The sequence below is a fragment of the Erpetoichthys calabaricus genome, chromosome 5 (genome assembly GCF_900747795.2).
Source record: "Erpetoichthys calabaricus chromosome 5, fErpCal1.3, whole genome shotgun sequence".
Lineage (NCBI taxonomy): Eukaryota > Metazoa > Chordata > Cladistia > Polypteriformes > Polypteridae > Erpetoichthys > Erpetoichthys calabaricus.
This window is the reverse complement of record NC_041398.2, coordinates 168,185,318-168,212,352: the sequence shown is the minus strand read 5'-3', so window position 1 is coordinate 168,212,352 and position 27,035 is coordinate 168,185,318. Positions and strand designations below refer to the sequence as shown.

The 27,035-nt window shown below is 38.3% G+C and overlaps 1 protein-coding gene across 7 annotated transcripts in view; it reads left to right on the top strand.

Moving 5' to 3' along the window:
* The window catches only part of fryl (furry homolog, like), a 621,684-nt gene that overhangs the window by 522,942 nt on the left and 71,707 nt on the right, over positions 1 to 27,035 (top strand). For all 7 annotated transcript variants that reach the window (XM_051927632.1, XM_051927631.1, XM_051927630.1 and 4 more), the window contains 2 exons: positions 14,012 to 14,086; positions 16,307 to 16,483. In XM_051927632.1, the coding sequence (XP_051783592.1) occupies positions 14,012 to 14,086; positions 16,307 to 16,483 (252 nt within the window). The remainder of the gene's footprint in view (positions 1 to 14,011; positions 14,087 to 16,306; positions 16,484 to 27,035) is intronic.

The following is a 27,035-nucleotide window of genomic DNA, read 5'->3' as shown; positions in this document are numbered from 1 at the left end:
CGAGTTATCACAACAAGTCAGGAGTATTATCAATACATGGCAACATCTGGAGTTTATGGTGGTGAAGCTGAAATTCAAGCTCTTTCAGAGATTCTCCATGCTGCCATTGTCATTTACTTCAAACACGACCCCAACATCCCACCTTGCATTTACAATTCTGGAAATACTCTCTTCATTTACCTTCTGTACTCAGGACAACTGGACAATGGCCACTGGACTAAAGCCCTCCTACCAATTCCAATCATGTCTCCACAGCAGCATATAATGTCTGATAACACCAACACATCAGTCCTCAGTCATTCTTCTCTTCCACAAAACACTGCAGTTTTGTCTACTGGTACAACCTTCCTCTGAGACATTTGTAGTAAACCTTTCAAAACAAAACCCAGCCTTGGCAAACACAATAAAATTCACTGCAATGACAAATTGTTTCAGTGTCACACTTGCATTAAACGTTTCACAATGCAGAACTATCTTCACAAACACACAAAAATTCACTCCGCTGAAATATTACCTCACTCCCACTCCAGTAACACATTCTTCCAGTGCAATTCCTGCAACAAAACTCTTCAAACGCAAACCTCACTTGCTAAACACAAGAAAAGGCATTCTTCCCAACAACTACACAGGATTGTCTGACTAAACACAACAAAACTCATTCACAAGTCTTGCAATGCGACATCTGCAAAGCAAAGTTTCCAAACCAACGCAGTCTCAGCAGACATACACACAATCCTCTTCCCGTTACCACAGGTACTTCTTCACCTCATTCCTGTCTTCCCGTCCAAGAGTACAACATTGGGACTCCAGACCAGCAGTGCAAACACTGTCATGCACTATACTGGCCTGCTGAGCATAATACATCCAAAAAGTACTCGAGGTGCTGCCACGACGGTAAAGTAGCTTTACCACTTTTGTGGGAGCCACCTGTGTCTTTACAACAGCTTCTTACACAGCAAACATCAGAAGGTAAAAATTATCGTGAACACATTTGAGAATACAATTCTTCTCTAGCGTTTGCTTCCATGGGTGCACAGATAACTCAACCTCCTGGCCACGGACCATACTGTTTTAAAATACACGGGCAACTTTATCACCAAATCTCTCCACTATACGCTAACACTTCTACTTCTCCAGGTTATGAACAGTTGTATGTTTTTGGCACAGTGCAAGGTACTGAAGTACGCTTACAAAATAAAGCAAACTCTGCATGCAGCAAAAATGTACTTCTCCAGCTAGATTCCATGCTCAGAACCATCAACCCCTTTGCTAAATCATACAAACACATGCATGAAATCGCTCAGTCCAATCCAACAGCATCTGTACGAATGGTTTTCAAGGAAAACCCTGGGCCGGATTTACGACAATACAATGCCCCGACATGTCACACCGATGTTCCAGCAATTTTCGTTGGAGAAGATGGTGAACCCCCTGCCAAAAGGGACATTTGCATCTATCCCAGAGGCAACTCCTGTAAACAGATTTCCACGCTCAATATGAATTGCGATCCTATGGTTTACCCACATTTATTCCCTTACGGAGACATTGGCTGGCACAAAGATTTACAACATGTACCCGATAAAAGAACCGCCAACCAAATCAGGCTTACTCAATGCCAATTTTACATGTACAGATTATCAATGAGGAATACATTTAGTATTTTGCACTCCAACGGCAAACTATTCCAACAGTACATTGTAGATGTGTATGTTAAAACAGAGGGTACGCGTCTCAACTATCTCAGATTACATCAACAAGATCTGTGCGTGGAACAATACAAAGGACTATCAGACGCACTGCAAGCAAAGGCTGAAAATAACAACGTACATGTAGGCAAAATGATCATATTACCGTCCACATTTCCAGGAAGTCCAAGATACATGCAACAAAACTATCAGGATGCCATGGCCATAGTACGTAAATTCGGAAAGCCTGATTTATTTATCACTTTCACATGTAATCCTGCTTGGCCGGAAATTCTACATGCACTCTCTAATACCCAAAGACCGGAGCACAGACCTGATATTGTAGTACGAGTCTTTTGGATTAAGCTGCAGGAATTACTTAGAGACATTCTACAACAACATCTTTTTGGGGTTGTTATCTCTTATATTTACGTAATTGAATTTCAGAAGCGCGGCCTTCCTCATGCCCACATGCTGTTTACTCTTCACAATAATTCTAAAATAAGAACCAAAGAAGACATTGATAAATATGTCACTGCTGAACTCCCTGACACTGACCCTAAGTTATTTGAAATTGTTACTAAATGCATGGTACACAGACCATGCGGTACAGCAGGTAACCCAAAAGCATTGTGCATGAAGGATGGTACTTGCACCAAGCGATTCCCGAAAGATTACAAGGAACACACGCAAGAAAACATTAACGGCTACCCAATCTACCGCAGAACAGAAGGGCCAACTGCAAAAATAGGCAAGTTTATAATTGATAATCGATGGATAGTTCCAAACAACCCTTGGTTGAGTAAAAAATTCAATGCACATATTAATGTCGAAGTTTGCTCATCTATAAAGTCCATCAAATATCTCTACAAATCTGTTCACAAAGGTTACGATGCAGCTTCCATTACCTTACAGCAAGAACATGCTAACGATGACTTGGTTCATGATGAAATCACGACGTTCTTGGACAGAAGATATGTTCGTGCTCCAGAAGACAAATCTCACTCAATTATACGATTAGCTGTTCACCTTCCCGAACAACAAACTGTCCTGTTTCGTGAAGGTCTCGAAGAAGAAACCTTAAATCGAGAAGCAACGAGAAAAACCATGCTAACAGCATGGTTTGACCTGAATAAGATGGATACTCATCTTATTCGAAATCACTCCACTATATAGACATTCCACACTATTATACTTTCGATTCCAAGGCTAGTGTGTGGAAGCGACGACTTCGAAAAAGTAACGCTATAGGTAGAATGCCAATTGTCTCTATTCAAGACTCTGAACGCTACTACTTACGTGCCCTCTTAACACGGTTTCCAGGAGCTACTTCTTTACAGGAGCTTAGAACCATAAATGGAAACATATGCAGCTCATTTAAAGCAGCATGTCAAGAGTTAGGTCTCCTTAACAATGATTTGGCATGACACTCTTTATGAAGCTACACAAACTAAGATGCCCGTACATATGAGACAACTCTTTGCTATCATTTGTGCCTTTGGGGAACCTGTCAACATCTGAGACCTATGGCAAACACATAAACTGGCAATTTGTGAAGACCTGTTTACTAAATATTCCACTGACACTGCCCTGGTGTACGCTCTCTCGGAAATTAATGAAATACTCAACTGCTATGGTATGACTCTGCAACAATTTCATCTCCCAGTCACAGAATTCATCCCACCTTATACTGCAACCTGTGTTTACCTTCTCCACAAACAAAAAGTAACTTCAGATTACACACAACAACTCAACGACGATCAGTGAACAGTCGTACAAACAGTACTGCAGACAATATACAATCCACCTGTTCATTCCAAGAAATGTTTCTTTCTCGACAGCCCCACAGGAACAGGCAAGACCTTTGTATACAAAACCCTCATTCAATCTGTGAGAGGGAGAGGAGACGTGGCAGTAGCGATTGCTTCAACTGGAATCGCAGCAGCTTTGCTACCTGGTAGCTGTACCGCACATTCCGTGTTCAAAATACCTCTTCAAATCACACCAACATCAACCTGCAACATGAAGCCAAATACCAACGATGCCAATAATGTACTTGAAGCAAAAATTATCATCTGGGATGAATCACCAATGGCATGTTATGCATTTCAAGCTGTTGACAGACTACTGTGAGATCTCGCTCAGGAAAATGCACCTTTTGGTAATAATACCATTCTTCTCGGTGGAGATTTCACACAAATACTGCCTGTTCTCTTCCACGGTTCTCAGGCCCTCATCGTTACATCTTCCTTCAACAAACACAGGCTGTGGAACGAAATGAAGGTCCTAAAACTCACAAAAAATATGAGAGCTCTCGAAAGTGAAACTCAGTTTGTTCAATGGCTTCTTCAAGTTGGGGAAGGTAAAACTGGAGACACGGCAGATCTACCTTCTCAATGTTTACCACAACAACAAGACCCAGTTGCTCAACTTTACGGTGATATTAATTTCTTGACTGTGACTCCCCAAGAACTTGCTGCAAGAGAAATACTGAGCGTCACAAACGACGATTCTCTACATATTAACAACAAAGTTCTTGATCTTATACATGATGAAAAAGTGACCTTCATTAGTGTAGATACAGTGGTCAGTGATGATCCTAATGATCAACTAATGTACCCACAGGAGTTTTTACATATCCTCACACCAACTGGCATGCCACCCCATATCCTTCATCTAAAGGTGGGAGCCATAGTTATGCTCCTCCGAAATATTATGCCATCAAAAGGTCTTTGCAACAGAAAAAGACTCATCGTTACCCGAATACATACAAATATTATTGAGTGCAAACTGATCGCTATCCAAAATTCTGAAACAATCTTCATTCCCAGAATCTCTTTCCTTCCTTCCGACACCAATCTCCCTTTTAAATTTAAACGCACACAATTCCCACTCAGACTCGCCTTCTCCATGACTATCAACAAGTCCCAAGGACAAACGTTTGCAAAGATTTGCATTAATCTACAACAACCAGACTTCAGCCACGGTCAGTTGTACGTGGATTTTTCTAGGGTTAGATCTTTCGACTCATTATCTGTCATCTCCAGCAAAACACTTATTCACAACTGCGTCTTTCAAGAAGTATTTCTTTCTTCTTGATTTCTGAATTCCTTTCTTACCATTTTCCGTTCCTATTCTTACACTGCCGTATGCTAAGGCGGGCGTCAGCTAGTATATTTTATTTGTTCAGGGTAGGAAAGCCAATATCAAGCTTCAAACAGCGATTCAGGTTTCCACATTCACTTAAAGTAGTCAGCCACAAAATAAGAATATTAAAAGTGTATTAATGAACTATTATTCACAGTAATAATGAACATGAAGTTTTTGTATTAATACAAATGCTTTGTGACATTCATCCAAAGACACATTATTATATACAAAAACAAACCAGTGTTAATGAAATATTTACAGTCCAGAATATCTTCAGAGATATTGCAGGAAATATGGACAAAGAAGTCATTTATGAAAATAAGTAGAAGAATAAGAATTAGCAGATCACATGAATTAGTAAACTGTTTTGACCCACTAGTAGTAATTCCAAAGACAGTGACAAATTATGAAAACATTTTCAGAGATGCACTTATTATCATTCATGTACCCAATGATACTGATTGATGTGATGGCAAGTATTCACTCTTGTGGCTGAATCTGATGAAGGTACTGCACTTCACTGCCTACCACCTTCTCACTTTCAAAAAAGAATGCACAAAACGCATAAGACATTCACATCTCCTTTTTTCCAATTGCTTCTAATACCAATCAACAATAGGATTACTTTTGGGGTTGCACATTACACTGAGAAATATTCTTAAAGGGCTGGGTTCAGCAATTCAACACAGTTACCTGTAAAGTTTACACCATGAACATTGCCTTAAGACCAAAATTATGCAAACATGAAAGCACAATGATAACAGAATGTTACAGTATAACTATGTGAATGGCTGCCAACATCTGCGTTTAGCAAGTCGACAGGTTATATCATCCCCATACTGTGTGATGCTGGTGACAGAGCACATGTCTTACTTTTCAAGTCAGATTACAATTATAGTATATGTTAATGTTAATTAACATATAGTATATGTTAATTTGGTACATGACATGGCTTTCAAAAATGAAGCATGTTTTATACTGGCCTGGTCTTGCATTTTGTAATGGAGCTAAAGGGTACCAGGGTCCCAATGTGAAAAAGAGTCTTAAAACTTACCAAATACATCCACTTTGAAGTAGCCAAGTTTTCAATTTAAGAAAATGTGTTCTGCGTTTCTGAGGCAAGCTTGTGACAAAGTTTGGTCATGTTGGTAGTTCCAGGTATTGTTTTCACCATGTATAGATACATTTTTTTCTTACTTGTCTGCTTGGAGTGGTCATTGTGGGTGAAATTCTAACAACCCACCCCCTCCTTGCCAAGCTATATTCTGCTTATTATCCTATTTTTTGTTTTACAACTCTGTTTCTTCAATGGTTATGTTCTGTCATTGTTTTTAAAAACAGATAGATGTGCGCTCAAATCATGCCTTATTTTTTCATAAATAGCACCTACTTTCCACCTGTTACATTCTGTGTTGTTATTTTACATAGCCTACAGAGCAATATTTACACCAAATAGCAGTGTAGTGGTGAAGAGAAATGAACAGATTACACTGCATAATATTTTTAATAAAAGTGTTAGGTTTTTGAAAGAGCCACGCCACCTGCACTTCACCCTTTTCATGGTATTTTCTCTGCAGTCATGATATAAAAAAATACTCAAAATGAAAAAGAGAGTGTGCAATAGAATCCAACCACAATGAAACAGGCACACAATGAAACACTACAAACCAATTATCACATTTTTTAACACATGGCAAGTTACTCTTACTGAGACTTAGGAATTAAAAGAACTAGGGATCGTGGACTATCTTAAAGACAGACCTCAGTATGTGCGTCTTGGGAACTGCACGTCTGACATTGTGGTCAGCAACACAGGAGCGCCACAAGGGACTGTACTTTCTCCGGTCCTGTTCAGCCTATATACATCGGACTTCCAATACAACTCGGAGTCCTGCCATGTGCAAAAGTTCGCTGATGACACTGCTATCGTGGGCTGTATCAGGAATGGGCTGGAGGAGGAGTATAGGGACCTAATCAATGACTTTGTTAAATGGTCCGACTCAAACCACCTACACCTGAACACCAGCAAAACCAAGGAGCTGGTGGTGGATTTTAGGAGGCCCAGACCCCTCATAGACCCAGTGATCATCAAAGGTGACTGTGTGCAGATGGTGCAGACCTATAAATATCTGGGGAGTGCAGCTGGATGATAAATTAGACTGGACTGCCAATACTGATGCGCTGTGCAAGAAAGGACAAAGCCGGTTATACTTCCTTAGAAGGCTGGCTTCCTTCAACATCTGCAATAAGATGCTGCAGATGTTCTATCAAACAGTTGTGGCGAGCGCCCTCTTCTACGCAGTGGTGTGCTGGGGAGGCAGCATTAAGAGGAAAGACGCCTCACGCCTGGACAAACTGGTGAGGAAGGCAGGCTCTATTGTTGGCATGGAGCTGGACAGTTTAACATCTGTGGCAGAGCGAAGGGCGCTCAGCAGGCTCCTATCAATTATGGAGAATCCACTGCATCCACTAAATAATGTCATCTCCAGACAGAAGAGCAGCTTCAGCGACAGACTGCTGTCACTGTCCTGCTCCACAGACAGATTGAGGAGATCGTTCCTCCCCCAAACTATGCGACTCTTTAATTCCACCAGGGGGGTTAAACGTTAATATTTAACATTATACATAGTTATTGTCTGTTTTTTTCACCTGTATTATTATCATTCTTTAATTTAATATTATTTATTGTATCAGTATGCTGCTGCTGAAGAATGTGAATTTCCCATCGGGATTAATAAAGTATCTATCTATCTATCTATCTATCTATCTATCTATCTATCTGTCTGTCTGTCTGTCTGTCTGTCTGTCTGTCTGTCTGTCTGTCTGTCTGTCTGTCTGTCTGTCTGTCTGTCTGTCTGTCTGTCTGTCTGTCTGTCTGTCTGTCTGTCTGTCTATCTATCTATCTATCTATCTATCTATCTATCTATCTATCTATCTATCTATCTATCTATCTATCTATCTATCTATCTATCTATCTAATGTTTTTAAGTGAATAAACTCCCTGATGCTCCAAGATACCAGTCAATCCATAACTACATAGAAAGAACATTCAAACTCCCTGCAGATCCAGGCACAGTGAAGTGGGAATTATATATGTGCACTGCCTCTCTGCCTGTGCTAATAGATCTAACTAAACGCTAACCTGATTAAAGCTAAATGTGTGCCTGTAAATTCTGTTCAATTCTTATCCCTTGACGGCATGCTACAAGCTTGCTCAAACTTTCTCCTAGACTGCTGAAGCAGTTGCCTGCATTATTATACGGGCGACAGCAAGCAATATCTTTGTGAAATAAAAAAATAAGCTCCCGTATGAAGAATGTGAGCAGTCGTGTGACTTTTTTCAGTTATTATTGTCTAGTAGCCTACAGAACAGAGACTACAATTCATATCTGGGTATCAACATTCAATAATATCAATAGTGGTGATTTCCGAGGTGAATCTACACCCCTGGCCCTGAAAGATTGCCGCAGAAGAAGACCAGAAGCGAGGTGAAGCACATAGCCTGTCTTTTTTTTTTTTAACTCTAGAATCCCTGAAGCCCATGAAAATATTCGTAATACCGGACCACCTTAACCCATTTATGCCTCGTGTTCCATTATTGGACTGACAGTCATGTTGGAGTTATTTATATCCTACTGCTCAAGGCCATCGCCGGGCTCCGACTTTTCACACACGTCTGCTTCCTCAGGGTACACCTTATCACGTCGTGCACAGAGTTAGTCAGTGTGCTGCAGATATTGGTGTGCTGGGATCTCCTCAAGAAGTGATGTGAATTTTCTCACATTTTTGAAGAACCATCCGAAGACAGGTAGATATAACTTTGCTGCACTATGTCATATACTAACATTTTTTTTTCTATTACTTCTCTACTAGTTATGTTATTGTGCTGTAAAAAGAAACTACCGAAGTTATCATTGTTGTATTGGTTATGGAATTCACATTTTGCATGTTCCATTTTTGGAGCACCAGGCAAAACCCCTACCAGCAGGACTAATAATATATTTTTCCCTTTACAGTTGAAGATCTCTCAGAAAATGCAGCGCATAATGCACAGATAATGCATAATGTACTCATTAGTGCTGCCATGAGACGTGATTGCTTTGAAACCATATTTTCTAATTTGCGTGTTGCTGACAATGCCAATTTGGATCCAATAGACAAGTTTTCCAAGTTGCGACCTCACATAAACAAACTCGATGATAGATGCATGAAATTTGTTCCAAATGAAACATATTTCAGCTTTGATGAATCCATGGTTCCTTATTTCGGTCGTCATGGGTGCAAACAATTTATTCGCGGAAAGCCCATTCGGTTTGGCTTCAAGTTTTGGTGTGGTGCCACTCGTCTGGGCTACATTTGCTGTTTTCAGCCATATCAAGGTAAAAACCCAGATAATAAATATGAGGAATATGGTGTCGGTGCATCACTTGTTCTGTAGTTTAGTGAGGCACTTGTACAGGCACACCCTGGACAATACCATTTTGTATTTGATAGCTTCTGGATAAGCTCAGTTCAATGAGACATCAGGCAACAGGTAGAGTGAGAAAGGATCACATTGACAAAGCACCATTGGAATCAGATGTAGTGCTAAAGAAAAAAGAAAGAGGCACATTCGATTATCGAATTGATGGAAAGGCAATATTATATGCAGATGGCATGATAACAGTGTTGTCACTGTTGCCTCATCTGGTGCTGGTATCGATCCCCTGTGTCTTGTCAATCGTTATTCCCAGAAACTGAAAAAGAAGACTCAAGTCCAGCAGCCAAACATGATCAAAGTCTATAACCATTTCATGGGAGGCGTAGACAGAGCTGATGAAAACATTGATAAGTATCGGGCATCAATCCGTGGAAAGAAATAGTATTCAAGTCCTCTGTTGTTCTGTTTCAAATTGGCTTTACAAAATGCATGGCAACTGCATAAAACATATGATAAGAAGCCAATGGATCTTCTGGAGTTTCGCCGACATATCGCATACCATTATTTGGAGACCCGCGGTCATCCTGCAGACCCTGGCCGAACAGGAAGACCTTCCCAGAAGCGCAACATTGATTTACGTTATGATGGCCTGAATCATGTGATAGTCAAACAGGGAAAGCAAACACGGTGTGCTCAATGTCATAAGAACACCACATTTCGATGTGAAAAATGTGATGTTGCCTTACATGTCAAATGCTCTGCTGGATATCACACTGAATAGCAGGTATTTACCGTCTCCTGAGATAAGAAACATAATTTTATACGTTATATATAATGTAAGAAGTGGATTTGCCTAGTGTTCCAATTTTGGAACACCACATAACTCAACAATGGAATGTAATAAAAAAATTTTCTCTTCAAATTCTTGTTCCTTATATTTTTCTACGCAACATATGTGAATTTCATGCACAAACTCAAAAATTTCAACCTTAGGCATAAATGGGTTAAATTCCTTCACACCTCAACAGCATCTTTATTTTGTAAATGTGTCAATCAGCACTGGCAGCAAGTGTCTACAACAATCTGTGTAAATGTAGGATGACAAGAAATGCAAGGCAAGAAATATTGAACACATAACTTAAACAGAAACTGTTATACTGTGTGTGGCGCTCCCGATATCTATGCAGAAGGACGAAGGTCCAAGTCTTTAGAGTCCTGGTGCTTCATGTCTTGCTATATGGTTGCGAAACATGGACGCTATCCAGTGACCTGAGACAAAGACTGGACTCCTTTGGTACTGTGTCTCTCCAGAAAACCCTTGGGTACCGTTTTTTTGACTTTGTGTCGAATGAGCGGAGTCCCAAATAAGGCACATTATCTGCATTGTGAGGGAGCTTCAGTTACGGCACTACGGCCATGTGGTGCGTTTCCCCGAGGGTGGCACTCCTCGTAGGATCCTCATTTTTGGGGACCCAAGTGGCTGGACCAGGCCAAGGGGTCGCCCACATAACACCTGGCTGTAGCAAATAGAGGGTCATTTCAGGAAGGTGGGACTGAACCGCGTGTCTGCCTGGGGGGTTGCCAACCGGGATGCCGAGCTGTTTCATTGTGTGGTGCATGCGGCAACGCACTGTACCAGTGCATGCTCCCCGATTTGACTTGACTTCATAGTAATAATTGACAAAATGTTAATGTGAAGTATATAATGTGTGAAGACTGAAGTCCAAATATAAAATAAAACACTTTCACAAAAGGTATAATTAAACAAGTGCACTTTTATTCAAGAATATAACCTAAGAAAAAGTTCAATTTACATGTTACTGGCAATGTGTAAAAACTGAAGCCCAGCTATCAATTGATACAAAGTAAACACATCTGCTTGGCTGGTACAAAGGTGAGAACTGCTGCCTCGTAATCAGGAGGTTGCAGGTTCAATCCCAGGTACTCCTCGCATTTACTGTTTTAAGTAGTGAGCTGCTGTTATTGTTATTATGTATGAAAAACATACATTTGATCTGAGTCTGTAACAGCCAGTGTTATTTATGGTATTTGTAATGTTTAGCGTTGAAGGGATAAAAGCAGACATTCAAACGCAGCTTAGTCATTTCTTCGTGGTGTCTTGTTGAGCAAAAAGACACCGCAGTTTCTGTGGTGGATGTTATTTTTACTTGTACATGGACATTCACATCAACATGTCATTTGAACAATTTTTTTATTCAAGAATCCCAGAATAAACTGAATAAAAATCATTCAAATTAAGTTTTATTCAAGGATCCAAGAACAAAACTGAATAAAAAAAATCGTTCAAATGACATGATATGAATGTCCGTGTGCAAGGAAAAGCAACATCTTTTACAAGTACCATACATTTACACAGGATGTTACAGACTCAAATGTATGTTTTTGTTATATGATAATAATAATAATAGCAGCTCACTACTCAAAGTGCTAAATACAGAGAAAACACAGGATTTGAATCTATTACTTTGCCATTGCTGAACGGTAGCTTATCCACTGTACCTTCTGCACAGATCCATGAAGGAGCCGCATTACCACAGTGGCAACTGGTTGAAAATGAAATGTGTAAACCACACGTATGCGAACGTGTTTTATTTCGTACCGACTGATATTTGGGCTTCAGCAACATACATATTGAGCAATTTCTTTTTCTTCAGTTTTGTTCTTGAATAAAAAGCATTATTGTTTTGTTAGACCTTTTGTGAAAGTGTTTCATGGATATTTGGGCTTCACACATCCTACACGTCACACCAAAATGATTCCGTTATTACTGTAACATATGAAAGCATTTTCTGTTTTAGCCGTGTGTTTGGCATTTCTTGCCTCGCATTTCTTCTGTATTCTATATTTACCTAAATGTAGACACGGAACAGAAATGAAATGTGTGTTTTTTTTAAATCATGATATTTCATTACCTATATAATTATATAATAACCAGATAAACACTTCAACACAGACTTGAACTGTGAGGATTGCAGCAGGGTGATGCCTTCATCTGACTGAATGGGGGGTTGGTGGGGAATGTAGCAGACTGCGTTCTGCTAATCCACACATTTGCAAAACAAAAGTGGGCTATTAGTGCAGTGATAAGGAGCTACAATATTCTTGGTATATGTCAGGAAAATTTTAGGAGGTCAGGGACAACAAAAAAAATCGTAAGCTAAAGGGATTCTAGTGTTAAAATTGCTGAATCTCACAAAAATGGTCTGCATTTTTTGTCTTGATTCATTTTTAAAAAGACATGGATATGCTGTTTTGAAAAATGGATGTATTTGTTATGTTCTAATGCATTTTTTTTTTTAGTTTGGACTCCATACCCTCCAGCTCCATTATTAAACACAAGAGCAAGCTAGTTATTTTTTGTAATGTATAAAATATGATCCGCTATAGAATGTAATTTCATATGGCAAATTAATATATACCATGACTGTGAAGAATATTTGACTTGACAAAACTATCTAAATGGTCCGTGAGGAATTCGTTGAATGATTGCTGCTTAAAGGCCAAACTTGAAAAGATTTATTTCTGTCTGTAGTTAACTGTTTAAAGGCCAAAGACATCAGCACCAACAGCCTTGCCTCTGTTTTGCAAGTGATGGAGTAGTGACCATTATAGGGGTTTGTGACACTGCTGAAGAAATCACTAGAGCACGGTATATTCTTGTTTCATTGCATGGTTAATCAAGAGGTGCTTACGGTGATGGTTTTCGCTATACAAATTATAACAAAGTAATGACAAAAGGATTTAGCCACCAGCAATTCTGTGAATTACTCAGTTATGTCAGCAATACATATTCTGACATTGTCGTGAACAACAAACTGAGATGGCTGTCCAAATTTGGTACTGAGAAATTTGGTAGCCTGGGGTGAAGAAGTTTAATGTGTTGATCATATCACTTTGCAATAAAATTCCCTACACTTAAAAGTACAAGACAAGGCAAAATGTGATTTTTTGCTTTTGGAAGAGGTTTTGACATTTGAGTGCAGATTTTTTTGATAGTGAACATGGAATGTGGTTTGCTGGATTGGTACAAAGAAAATATAAACTAGGATTCAGACATAAAAGCCAAATTGTTCTTCATCTTTAAACTACTTAAATCAATAGTTTGAGGTCTGTTCAGGAATTAGTCAATATTGAAATTTAACTACTAAACTGCTAGAAAAATTCAGAGGTTTTGTGTAAAACTTCAAAGGTTTGGAGAGATAGGGTTACTTTGGCATAGAACCACAAATGGGAAGAAATGCAAACTTTTCAAAGCAGTACCAGCTTGAATTTTATGTTGTGGAGCTCTCCACCCAATAGTTAAAGGAAACTGAAAAGATATATATTTGGAATTCTGTCCATTTCTGTGTCTGATTCCCAAACTATCACGGATAAGAAGTATTTTTAAGTGTGAACTTGATCATACGCAAAATCCAAAGCTGTCAAAACAACATGAGCTCCCTTTTCTGCTTGAAAATAGTTTCTTTCGTTCATCCCAGATACTGAGTAGATTTCAGAAGGGAGGAAATTGCACTGAATAGGCTATGTTAGGCTGTTTGTTGTAAGCCTTAAATTTTCTTTACAACAGTTTTTAATACATCATATTCACAAATGTAATAATGCATCAGCTCAACATATGTTACTCTTTGTCTTAAATTTAAAATAGATGCAAGAGATTGTATTCATGTTTTGTCTTAAAACTTCTATATCTCTGAAAACAACTTCATGCTTTTTAGTGAAAATTTTTGTCTTGCAGAGAAGAACACGAGAAAAGTTGATGAATGTCCTTTCTCTGTGTGGTCCAGAATCTGGACTTCCCAAGAATCCATCTGTAAGTAGCCTAGTTTCTGCAGTTAATTAAAATATGCCACGCAACTGGATTTGTAACTATGAAAGTGTTCCACAGAAGGCTGGCAAAAATAAATTTTGTACTCTTACAACATCCAATTCTCACTAATAGGAACCAAAAGGCATTACCCTCCTTAGTGTTATGTTTCACTCCATAAAAAGTGCCAAAAAGATTAAATTTTTTTCAACAAGAAAAAAGTTATGTTTAACATTAACATACAAATACCAAAACGTCAACATAAATACCATAGGAAAGCTATGTCTAGTGACCATTGCTAAACTAATACAGATTTAGTTCATGCGCTTTTTTTGATATGTTTTGATACAGTCCCCAGCACACAGCCTGGTGTTGCAATTGGAGCAATAGAAGCATTTTTCTTTGAACACTTTCATTATAATATTTTTTCTGTTGCTCACGAATTAGAGCGCAGAATGCCTGTGCCTTATCCACATGATCAGAGAGCCCCATTGTGTTATTGTAGGTTTCCATAGTCCATGGCTTAATGACTTCCACATTTCCCCTGACACAAACATTGATAGTTCCTGCATTGTGAACAATGCTTAGGGGACTAATATGTTTTTTTTCCTTCCACTTGATCACAATCTTCTGTTTTTTGCCATGTACCTACTTGTACCACAGTGAACCTCCACATGACAGAAATCATCAGACATATCACAGAGGTTCGGTTGAACAGTGCTTTATGCATCGGTTTCACTATCCTTGTCAACATCTGATGACCAATTCACATTGTTTTCACTAATTCTTTATTCAACTTATAAACTGGTTGAAACCTCCGCCCCCTTGAGAATATTGTTGACTTACCATAGAGTGCCAAACGAATAGAAACATTCATGATCTTTTTGCAGCATGATGTTATTTTATCCACTAGATGGTAGCAGGATACTGTTTAGTCTCACACAGAGGATTCCACCCCTCGATGTTTCTGGCCATCAGTATTTGCATATGTCATACCCATTAAGCCATCCGCTGTCAACACCGCATTGAGCCCCACACCGCTGACTGCCGTCTTATAATGTATCAGTGCAGGTTTACCTATTATCATTATTAAATATTTATGATGTTCAGTTGTTTACATTGTCAATTCAAGTACAGAATTCCTTTTTTTTTTGTCAGTTGTATGTAATCTCCCGTTAATGCAGTTTAAGCTTGAAGTGAATATACATATAGTAAGTGCCGATATCCTATATGTTACACTGACGTATCAACATGAGGAGCATTTCCCCATTAGGAATTCAAGCACCACTATCTAAGACCTATGTTTCTCCCTGCAGTGCAGTGCTGTGAATGAAGAGTGAGGGACGAAAGGGGGGTTGGTTTTGGTTTCCAGTGCTACGACCAGTTTTGCTTAAGTTAACTGAGCAGAATGGATAACCAAGATGAGAGCCAGTAGTCAACAAAAAAAAGGTTGCTAACCAAAGAGCTTTGTATTTTCCTTGGTCTTTTTGATATTTTTGCTTACCATTTCACAATGTGATTATGTGTCTTTTTTTCTTGTCCAGCACACTGCCCCATCTTCAGTCACCCGTACACCCTATTGGCTAACAGTGCTATTCATGTGACTTGTCAATTGCTTCTCTGAGCACAGCGCATATATGTAGCATAATATTAATAGTGTAAATGCCAAAAAAAATTATCTGCAAATATAAGAGCGTCGGTTAGTTTTCTTTTTTCTATAACGTCACCAAATTTCAATTAAATCAGTCAAAGCACTTTTAAGGTTTTGGGGTATTTCGTTTTTGTAGCTTTTTAATAAAACGGGAAATAGTGTTAATGTTGTTAGATGAGTGAGTGAGTTGAATGAGTCAGTCATGTTTACATTTTATATTGCATTGAAAAGCTATTTTATAATTAGGTATGAGTAGAATTGGTACCAATTTAACTGTTGGCTAGCCTTGTTTTTGCATGTCATTAGTTACTGAATTTAGTTAAGTTTAAAATGAAAAAATATAAAAGTTCAGAATCTTTACATGTTCATTTTTTTAAAGTAAACAAAAATAATACAGAAACTGATCTGCCTGTGCACTAGAAACACAAAGTAACAGTATTCCTTTTAAATAAGTAAATCCCTAATTAAAAAATTATTAATAAACTAATAAGTTTAGTCTGAGATGTCAGAAAAGATGTAGAGAAAGCAATGTAACAAAAAGTTAAAGTTTGCAATATTCTTTCTGTTTCGGATAGGTTGTGTTTTCATCTAATGAAGACCTTGATTCAGGAGACCAGCAGGCAAGCCTCATTTCCACCACAGAAGAAGCAATACGAGAAGAGGAGACAGCAATAGAGGATACCAGTAGTGAGCAACAGTTTGGAGTTTTCAAGGATTTTGACTTTCTTGATGTGGAGTTGGAAGATGCTGAGGTAAGAAGTTTTGATCTGTCAGTTTTTTTGGTTTTTTTTTAAAAAACACTTTAGGTAATGTGTTTATAATCTTGACTAAATACAATTTTTCCTCTTTTACACTGATGACCCATACAAGTAATTGCTATCGTCAGACCAGTACCATACTGAAAGAACATTGTTCTATTATACCATCTCAAGGCTAAAGTGAACAGGGTGATATTTTATTAAACACTGTTGATAAGACATTGGTAGTTTTTTATGAGAGTAAATACTATAGAACCCTCAACAAAAATCATTGCATCTATTGCAATGACTAAAATTTAATTTGTATTCTATACATTCAAGTCTGTTTAACAATTTTATTTTTAATGCTCACAGAAATAAGGCACAAACAAACAAAAGGAAAATATAAAACACATGAGTGTATCCCCCACACATTCGTCTGCAAATATCACCTGGGTCTGCTCAGAGTGTTGGGTTAGTTTTTAAGTAGCCAGTAGCTTGCAATACCATTCACTGCTAATACAGAGAGCGAGAGATAATGTGGAGATACAATGCATTTCAGGTATATAAATATTTTTAAAGTAGACAATAAGTACAGTTTCTTGTGCAGTTGAGGAGTTTTGTGCATGTTTTGAATAATACTGTAATTTAGCAATCTTTCTTTTTTTCATTTTAAAGCTACATCATATTCAGAATATACAGATTCTTCTCACTCAGTGAAAAACAAAGCTTAGCGTCCTAGCTAGTTTCGGTACTGTTAAAATGATTATATGTAAAACAAGCACCTACAGATTTTTCAAAATGTGGAAAATGTTATTCCTCATGGCTCACTTTTTTGTACTTTTCATTCTCTGAATATCATATATTTAACATTAAGATACAGGTTTAAAATTATAACTAATGTTTATTATTACTAAGACAGATAGCAAACAATTGGAGTGCTAGTCAAAAGTTCGTCATTTTTGTGATTGTACAATATTGTGCAATATTTACCGTAGATACTCGCGTATAAGTCGAAAAATTTATGCCTTAAAATTCATTCAAAAAAGCAGAATCGACTTATCCACGGGGCAACACAATTGTCCGTAGAATTTGGGTAATGACATTGTACACTCAATGCTTCACGGTGTTAAGTCACCGGTCATCTGCCGTTTCCCATGGTCTTTGAAATAATTATAAGCCAGCAATAATATTGCTAATTTGCTAGTTTTTTTCTAATTTCATTAAATAATTCTTTAAACTGTGAAATACTTGAATTTGAGCATTAGCTTTTGCAGATTTTGGATAACAAACATACCATTAGCTGCCACGTGCAACCAGATTTGTAATCAAAAGAACCAAGGCGACGCACGCTATCAATGCGATGCAAGCGCAGCCCACGATTCAAAAAATTTCTCTGCCTACCTGTTTGTCTCGTCTGACAGTAGCTGAAAAGCAACATCAGGAGAGAGCAGCCTGAAGTAGTCCAGCAGCGGGTGATCTGTCGTGCCCAACAGCAAGCCATGCTGTCTTGTGAAGTCTGGTAGCCAGTTCGGCTCCCACGGATCAATGTCTGGGTATTCCTCCCACGCGAACCTTGCCATAGCTGCATCGGCTGCGCGAATACGTTAAGCTGGCGCCGCATCGGCTGGTGTCCGATCAGCTGATGCTGGCTTCTCACTCTCTTGCTCGATTCCTGATCACTGTCAATAAAATCCGATTCTGAAAAATCAGAGTCCGACTCAGTGATAATGTGCAAAACATCGTCTGCCGAGTGTTTTCTTTTCTTTTGTGACCTATCAACGCCATCTTGCCTTTGTTTACATTTCGCAACTCACACACACACGCAAGGATTAGTTGCCGAGTCAACGAGTCTAGCATTTCTCCAAGCACAGAGGGAATGCCTCTGACATGACAGTGAGTTTTGTCGCCATTAACATCTGATTGCCGCCCTCTATCTCTGATAGTTGTCAAGTTTTACCCTCGACTTATACGCGGGTCATAACAAATTTCGTAATTTTCGGCTTAAACAATACACTCGACTTATCTGCGAGATCGACTAATACGCGAATATCTACGGTAATAATGAATTGGCATAAACTGGTTTAAAAATACAAATATTGATTGAAAAATATATCTCATTGGTGATGGGAGGAGTTTATATATAAAAATTGAAAATGTTACTTTCAGTATTGTTTTCCTGTAAAGTACTCCTTACTTCCTGGACTTTTAAATCTCTTAAATGCTGTAGAAGTCTTTGTTTTCCAAGTGTACAGCTTTGTAAATATTTATTATCCCTACAGCCTACTGACTTAGTTATTCACAGCCTTATCACCTAGGCATATTATGGCTTGGTTCACATTAATATATATTGCGATTTACAAATAACATTTCACCAACTACTTTTGAGCGAAGCATATTTATGATATCTAATAATTTGCTAAATCAAGAACACAGCATTGTCAATCTCAGTGTTTAAAAAGTGAGAAATACCAAATTAAACCTGCTAAAAATCTTAAACAGTTGTCTTATTTTATTATTATAATAGGATATTAATTTTCAAGGAATAATGTGATGTTTGGATTTATAGTGAAATATAGAGAGAATTCCTGTTTTTGATGGAGTTTTAGGCCACTCTCTTTGTTGACTGTGGTTTGGATCAGACATCATCACTTACTGTCATAATAAAGTCTTTTGAAAATATTCACAGCTTCTAGACTATAAAATCAATAATAGTCCACATCGTAGTATTTTTTTTCTTAATGTACTTTAGATTTTCTAATAAAACTACTCATATCTGTAAAAAAAACATGTCCTTACAACACTCTAACAGTTACCACTATATATGCAATTTCTTTATTCTTCAAAAATCACCAAATAGACAGATGGGTTTGTATGTTAGAAGCCATAGTCACATAACAGGACTATTCTCTAGCATAAGCAAGGGTCATTCAAATTTCAGAATTAACTCTTGAACATAGCCTTGTTAATTATTTCACACTGGTTTGTTATGACTTGATAAGAAAGCATTTTAAATAATTTAGGAAACACTTAATGTATTTACTGTATAGTATGTATATGTGTACATTAGGTAAAGATTTAGGTTGAGGGTGTAAAAATGTCTGTTCCTTTTTGATGTCATTGTTTTCTGTTTTTTTTTTTTCTTTTCTAATTCACTTGTCTTTTTTTTATTTTTTGCTAACCAGGAGCTGCAGGTAAGTTGCAGCCTGGTGAAATTAACGTCATTTTTGTCTTCTTGTGTATGCTCAGTGTATGTGTCGACTTTATAAAACAAGTGTTTCTTTTTGTGTCTTGTGTCTTTCTTTTTTAATTGCTACACTAACATATCCCCTAAAGCCTGGAAATGTGTTTTAGTTTTTCTGCAAAATTCCAACCATTCAAAATCAGTGCATTCATGTTACAGAATTTATAGAAGGAGCCTTGGACATGTCTAAATTTACTGGAAACAGAAAATTGCCTTCTAAAGTTGTATCCAATCCAGTAACTAGCATGTATATTTATATCCTTATCTAAATTTGTTCTTGTGAGTTGTAAACGTGAGAGCTGGATTTGTTAATGCATGGAAAACCAGCCATGCTAGGAAGAAGATGTGCTCGAAATAAACAATATACAGCCAAATATCATATCAGAAGAAAGGATTATATTACAGAAGTGAGGAGGAGACTTTGTAATCAATATGGGTAATTTTTAGCTTTAGCTTGTGTTGGTGCCCGTCATTTTGTTTTTAAAGTACATAATGAATCCCAGATGTGTTATGATAGAAATTGTATACATTTCTATAATTACTATAGCATGTATTGTAAGTCTGTGATAAACCTTTGCATGTCTTTAAAAAAAAAAAGTAATCTGTGTAGTCTGTGCACCCACCATTTCAGCTGTAATTTGTTACAGTAAAACTATTTAGCACCAGAAAATTGGTAATGAATATTGTTAACCTTCCAAGATATGTTATCCATGATCTTCACAGTTTATCATATTCATTCTTTCACACTGCAGTTCCTGTACAGTTGCATAGTGCCACCAACAGCCCATTGTGGTTCTGGCCTGGCTCATTCATTTGTAGTTGTAACTGTCATTTAAATGTCACTTTTCATATCAGGTAAACCGCAAAATGATCTCAATACTATACATGCAAGGTATGAGAATCTTAACCTCGTCATCTTACAATTTATTGATCTGTGTACTTCACACTTCTCAAATTGAGCAATATAAACCACAGATCTCCAGTTTTATAAAGGCAGTTAATTCCAATGTCACACCAAGCTCCAGCAGTGAATTGTGTGTAACTCAGTAACTCTATGGGGTGGAGTGGTGGCTCTGAGGCTAAGGATCTGCGCTGGTATCCAGAAGGTTGCCGGTTCGAATCCCCATCACTGCCAAAAGAGATCCTACTCTGCTGGGCCCTTGAGCAAGACCCTTAACCTGTAATTGCTCCAGGGGCGCTGTACAATGGCTGACCCTGCGCTCTGACCCCAAGGGGTATGCAAAAACTAACAAATTCCTAATACAAGAAATTGTACAAGGCGAAATAAAGAACAAAAAACAAAAAAAAAAAGTCTACATTTTAATGTTGTTTTGTAATACAGTGCTATAAACTTGTGTGTGCTGAAGAATCCAGTAATCAGTCACAATGAAGGTCTCTTACACTTAAGTGTCAAAACACACTTTGCAAATCAAAGGTAATTGTAGTTTTTTGAGCAGAGTGGTGGCTCTGCGACTAGGGATCTGCACTGGCAATTGGAAGGTTGATGGTTCAAATCCCATAAATGTCAGAAGTGATTCCACTCTGCTGAGCCCTTGAGCAAGAACATTAACCTGTAATTGCTCAATCCTGGGTATGACGTTAACCTGCATTCAGCCGTGCAAGCAGGTTCTCCAACTTGCAAGGGAAAATTTGGGGGTTTGTGGCAGGATTGGCACTCCAGTGTAAACAAAAAAAATGAACTCACACTGTTCCATTCTATTCAGATTAGTGGTTTGTCGTGTGGTGGATGTGGCAACGTGCTCTTATCAGTGCTTGCTTCCATCCTGTTTGAAGTGGAATCAAATCATTGCATTTCAAGCCATGTACAGTGCATCCGGAAAGTATTCACAGCGCATCACTTTTTCCACATGTTGTTATGTTGCAGCCTTATTCCAAAATGGATTCAATTCATTTTTTTCCTCAGAATTCTACACACAACACCCCATAATGACAATGTGAAAAAAGTTTACTTGAGATTTTTGCAAATTTATTAAAAATAAAAAAAATTGAGAAAGCATATGTACATAAGTATTCACAGCCTTTGCCATGAAGCTCAAAATTGAGCTCAGGTGCATCCTTTTTCCCCTGATCATCCTTGAGATGTTTCTGCAGCTTAATTGGAGTCCAACTGTGGTGAATTCAGTTGATTGGACATGATTTGGAAAGGCACACACCTGTCTATATAAGGTCCCACAGTTGACAGTTCATGTCAGAGCACAAACCAAGCATGAAGTCAAAGGAATTTTCTGTAGACCTCCGAGACAGGATTGTCTCGAGGCACAAATCTGGGGAAGGTTACAGAAAAATTTCTGCTGCTTTGAAGGTCCCAATGAGCACAGTGGCCTCCATCATACGTAAGTGGAAGAAGTTCGAAACCATCAGGACTCTTCCTAGAGCTGGCCCGCCATCTAAACTCAGTGATCCAGGGAGAAGGGCCTTAGTCAGGGAGATGACCAAGGACCCGATGGTCACTCTGTCAGAGCTCCAGAGGTCCTCTGTGGAGAGAGGAGAACCTTCCAGAAGGACATCCATCTCTGCAACAATCCACCAATCAGGCCTGTATGGTAGAGTGGCCAGACGGAAGCCACTCTTTAGTAAAAGGCACATGGCAGCCTGCCTGGAGTTTGCCAAAAGGCACCTGAAGGACTCTCAGACCATGAGAAAAAAAATTCTCTGGTCTGATGAGACAAAGATTGAACTCTTTGGTGTGAATGCCAGGCGTCATGTTTGGAGGAAACCAGGCACCGCTCATCACCAGGCCAATACCATCCCTATAGTGAAGCATGGTGGTGGCAGCATCATGCTGTGGTGATGTTTTTCAGTGGCAGGGACTGGGAGACTAGTCAGGATAAAGGGAAAGATGACTGCAGCAATGTACAGAGACATCCTGGATGAAAACCTGCTCCAGAGCGCTCTTGACCTCAGACTGGGGCGATGGTTCATCTTTCAGCAGGACAACGACCCTAAGCAAACAGCCAAGATATCAAAGGAGTGGCTTCAGGACAACTCTGTGAATGTCCTTGAGTGGCCCAACCAGAGCCCAGACTTGAATCCGATTGAACATCTCTGAAGAGATCTTAAAATGGCTGTGCACCGAAGCTTCCCATCCAACCTGATGGAGCTTGAGAGGTGCTGCAAAGAGGAATGGGCGAAACTGGCCAAGGATAGGTGTGCCAAGCTTGTGGCATCATATTCAAAAAGACTTGAGGCTGTAATTGCTGCCAAAGGTGCATCAACAAAGTATTGAGCAAATGCTGTGAATACTTATGTACATGTGATTTCTCAGTTTTTTTATTTTTAATAAATTTGCAAAAACCTCAAGTAAACTTTTTTCACGTTGTCATTATGGGGTGTTGCGTGTAGAATTCTGAGGAAAAAAATGAATTTAATCCATTTTGGAATAAGGCTGTAACATAACAAAATGTGGAAAAAGTGATGCGCTGTGAATACTTTCCGGATGCACTGTAAATGCACTGAATATTGTAATTATAGTACCTGTTTTACTTTGCGGTATCCTGTGTAGCTCAGGAAAATAAGTACCATTTGCTCTGGTCTTTTATAGATGTACCATTATATTTGTTTACTTTTTAAATGGCTTATTTTGGTGTCAGGTTAGTTGGTTAATGACTAAAAACGTAACCTTATAGCACAAATAAATACTTTTTTGTCACAAGAGAAATATATAAACGACCCTTTTTTTTTAATGAAGATGGCCCCTGCTATATTTGTAATAGTTGGACATGTCCACCCCGATTTATCCTACCTAGTGTAACTTCCATTTTATCTGGACATCCAGAATTTCAGGTTGTTTTCCTGGTTTTAGTTGTTCAGTTACAGTCACTTCTATCTGAAATTGTTGATTGTAGAAGTGCTTGCTGAAAAAATTAAAATGTATTTTTAGACTTGCAGCATTATTTTCGTCTGAATCTAGTGCTGAAAATAACATTAAGCATGCAGTACAGTCCAGCATTTTTACGAATAAATACATCTAACTCTGTATACACAATGTAGTTAATTTCTGGTCCATTTAGAATAAAATGTGCCTTCTGAATTTATTTTTCAAGCTCTGACTTTGATCATTGATAAAAGCCTCCCTCATATGTCAATATAACCCCAGAGATCTCCACAGGTTAATTCCAATGTCACAATCGAGCACCAGACTCCAACAGTGAATTGTGTGTTAAAGTACATTTCTTGATATTTTTTTTTCTCCATGGCTGCTGCTTTCCCCTCTAACTAGAACATTTCTGTGATAGCTAAGTACCACTAAAATCTATGTACTGTTTAGTGTTATAGATGTTTAATCAAATGGAAGCTTGGAATCAGAGCTGAATAGATTTATACAGCAGTTGCTGCACTGACAACAGAAAACACCTGAGACACTACAGTGCACACACAATGTGTGAGGGTGCACAAGTATGTATTAAAAAAAAGAAACCATAAATATTGCAATATGGTAGGCAGTATAATATAGTGGCTACTTTAAAGTCCATTACTGATGGTTTTCAATTCTTGCCTGTGCCTCACTATGTGACATTGAGCATGGTACTTAACCTGTCTGGGCAACAACTTAAAATAAAACAGAATTGGTTATAAAGTATTCTGAACTTGTAAATCACCATGCATATTAAACGTTAGCCAAATGTAAAATAATTATAAAATACATTTTTTTCATCTTGATACTTATGCAGTTGATTAGCAGATAAGGCTAGTACATTTTCAACCAGTTAGTTCTCCAGGCACAAATTGTATGTTAAATTTTAGCCTTAACATTACCTAGTGAATCATTTCAGTATCTTTTAAAGGAACCCAAAAGTAGTGTTATATTTTTCCATCTTTCCAGTTCTTCATATATCTGCCCTATACTCAATAAGCAACTGAACACATCATTTGTTATTGAAAGTCATTCTATGTTCTGTGCTCATTAATATTTAGACCATATTGTCTTATGGTCTCTTGTACCTATATGCACTGATGTGTTTTGCTTACAAGGCTAATTTACTTCTTGGGACTACTTTACTTTTATACTTCACCCTAACACTACTGAGCTACTTGATTAAAAACCTATGAAGTTATTAAGGTAAAGTTTTTCAAGCATTTATTTTTTCAGAACAGAAGTTTGCTTGGTATCTACAGTAATGATAATGTTTGATAAATCTTTCATTTCACCATTTTGCATGGTGAATTTTTCCTATCAGAGAAAATTTTACTGCTAAATGCAAAATGTCAAAAACAGTCTTGGATTATACTGCTGTATACATACTCTATATACAGGTATATGAAGACAGTGTTGTCTTGTACCACAGCCAAGTGCAAAAATGTCTGAGTTTATATTATTTGAAGGTCCCAGACTAGAATACAGTGTGGCAAAAAAGTATTTAGTCAGCCACCAATTGTGCAAGTTCTCCCACTTAAAAAGATGAGAGAGGCCTGTAATTTTCATCATAGGTATACCTCAATTATGAGAGACAAAATGAGAAAAAAAACTCCAGAAAATCACATTGTCTGATTTTTGAAGAATTTATTTGCAAATTATGGTGGGAAAAAAAGTATTTGGTCAATAACAAAAGTTCATCTCAATACTTTGTTATATACCCTTTGTTGGCAATGACAGAGGTCAAACGTTTTCTGTAAGTCTTCACAAGGTTTTCACACACTGTTGCTTTTTTTGGCTCATTCCTCCATGCAGATCTCCACTAGAGCAGTGATGTTTTGGGGCTGTCGCTGGGCAACACGGACTTTCAACTCCCTCCAAAGATTTTCTATGGGGTTGAGATCTGGAGACTGGCTAGGCCACTCCAGGACCTTGAAATGCTTCTTACGAAGCCACTCCTTCGTTATCCGGGTGGTGTGTTTGGGATCATTGTCATGCTGAAAGACCCAACCACGTTTCATCTTCAATGCCCTTGCTGAGGGAAGGAGGTTTTCACTCAAAATCTGACGATACATGGCCCCATTCATTCTTTCCTTTACACGGATCAGTCGTCCTGGTCCCTTTGCAGAAAAACAGCCCCAAAGTATGATGTTTCCACCCCCATGCTTTACAGTAGGTATGGTGTTCTTTGGATGCAACTCAGCATTCTTTCTCCTCCAAACACGACGAGTAGAGTTTTTACCAAAAAGTTCTATTTTGGTTTCATCTGACCATATGACATTCTCCCAATCCTCCTCTGGATCATCCAAATGCTCTCTAGCAAACTTCAGACGGGCCTGCACATGTACTGGCTTAAGCAGGGGGACACATCTGGCACTGCAGGATTTGAGTGCTTGGCGGCGTAGTGTATTACTGATGGTAGCCTTTGTTACTTTGGTCCCAGCTCTCTGCAGGTCTTTCACTAGGTCCCCTCGTGTGGTTCTGGGATTTTTGCCCACCGTTCTTGTGATCATTTTGGGGTGAGATCTTGCGTGGAGCCCCAGATCGAGGGAGATTATCAGTGGTCTTGTATGTCTTCCATTTTCTAATAATTGCTGCCACAGTTGATTTCTTCACACCAAGCTGCTTACCTATTGCAGATTCAGTCTTCCCAGCCTGGTGCAGGTCTACAATTTTGTTTCTGGTGTCCTTTGACAGCTCTTTGGTCTTGGCCATAGTGGAGTTTGGAGTGTGACTATTTGAGGTTGTGGACAGATGTCTTTTATATTGATAACGAGTTCAAACAGGTGTCATTAATACAGGTAACGAGTGGAGGACAGAGGAGCCTCTTACAGAAGAAGTTACAGTTCTGTGAGAGCCAGAAATCTTGCTTGTTTGTAGGTGACCAAATACTTATTTTCCACCATAATTTGCAAATAATTGTTTTAAAATCAGACAATGTGATTTTCTGGATTTTTTTTCTCATTTTGTCTCTCATAGTTGAGGTATACCTATGATGAAAATTATAGGCCTCTCTCATCTTTTTAAGTGGGAGAACTTGCACAATTGGTGGCTGACTAAATACGTTTTTGCCCCACTGTATAATCTAGAGCAAATCTGAATTCGCAGAGAATCATAAATAATTAGTTCCAGTTGAGCGTAGGTATTGTCTTTTTGCATTTAAAGAAAAACAGGTGGAGTAGCCTGGCAAAATGTTTTGTGGTGACAGTTTTAAAACATATTTTAAACATTTTCTTAAATTATCCAGGGTTGCTTTTACTCCAGAGGTTTTGGCATTCTGCACAGCTTGGTGTAATAGTTTATTCCACTGCGTATATAATAGTTTATTCCATTGTGTGTAAGACTAATGGCTGTTGTACTTCTGTGGTAGTGGCAGGCATGCTTCTGATTAAGGAGACAAAATCGTCCACTGTACTTGACCATTTTTTAAAAAGGTGTAAGAATGGATA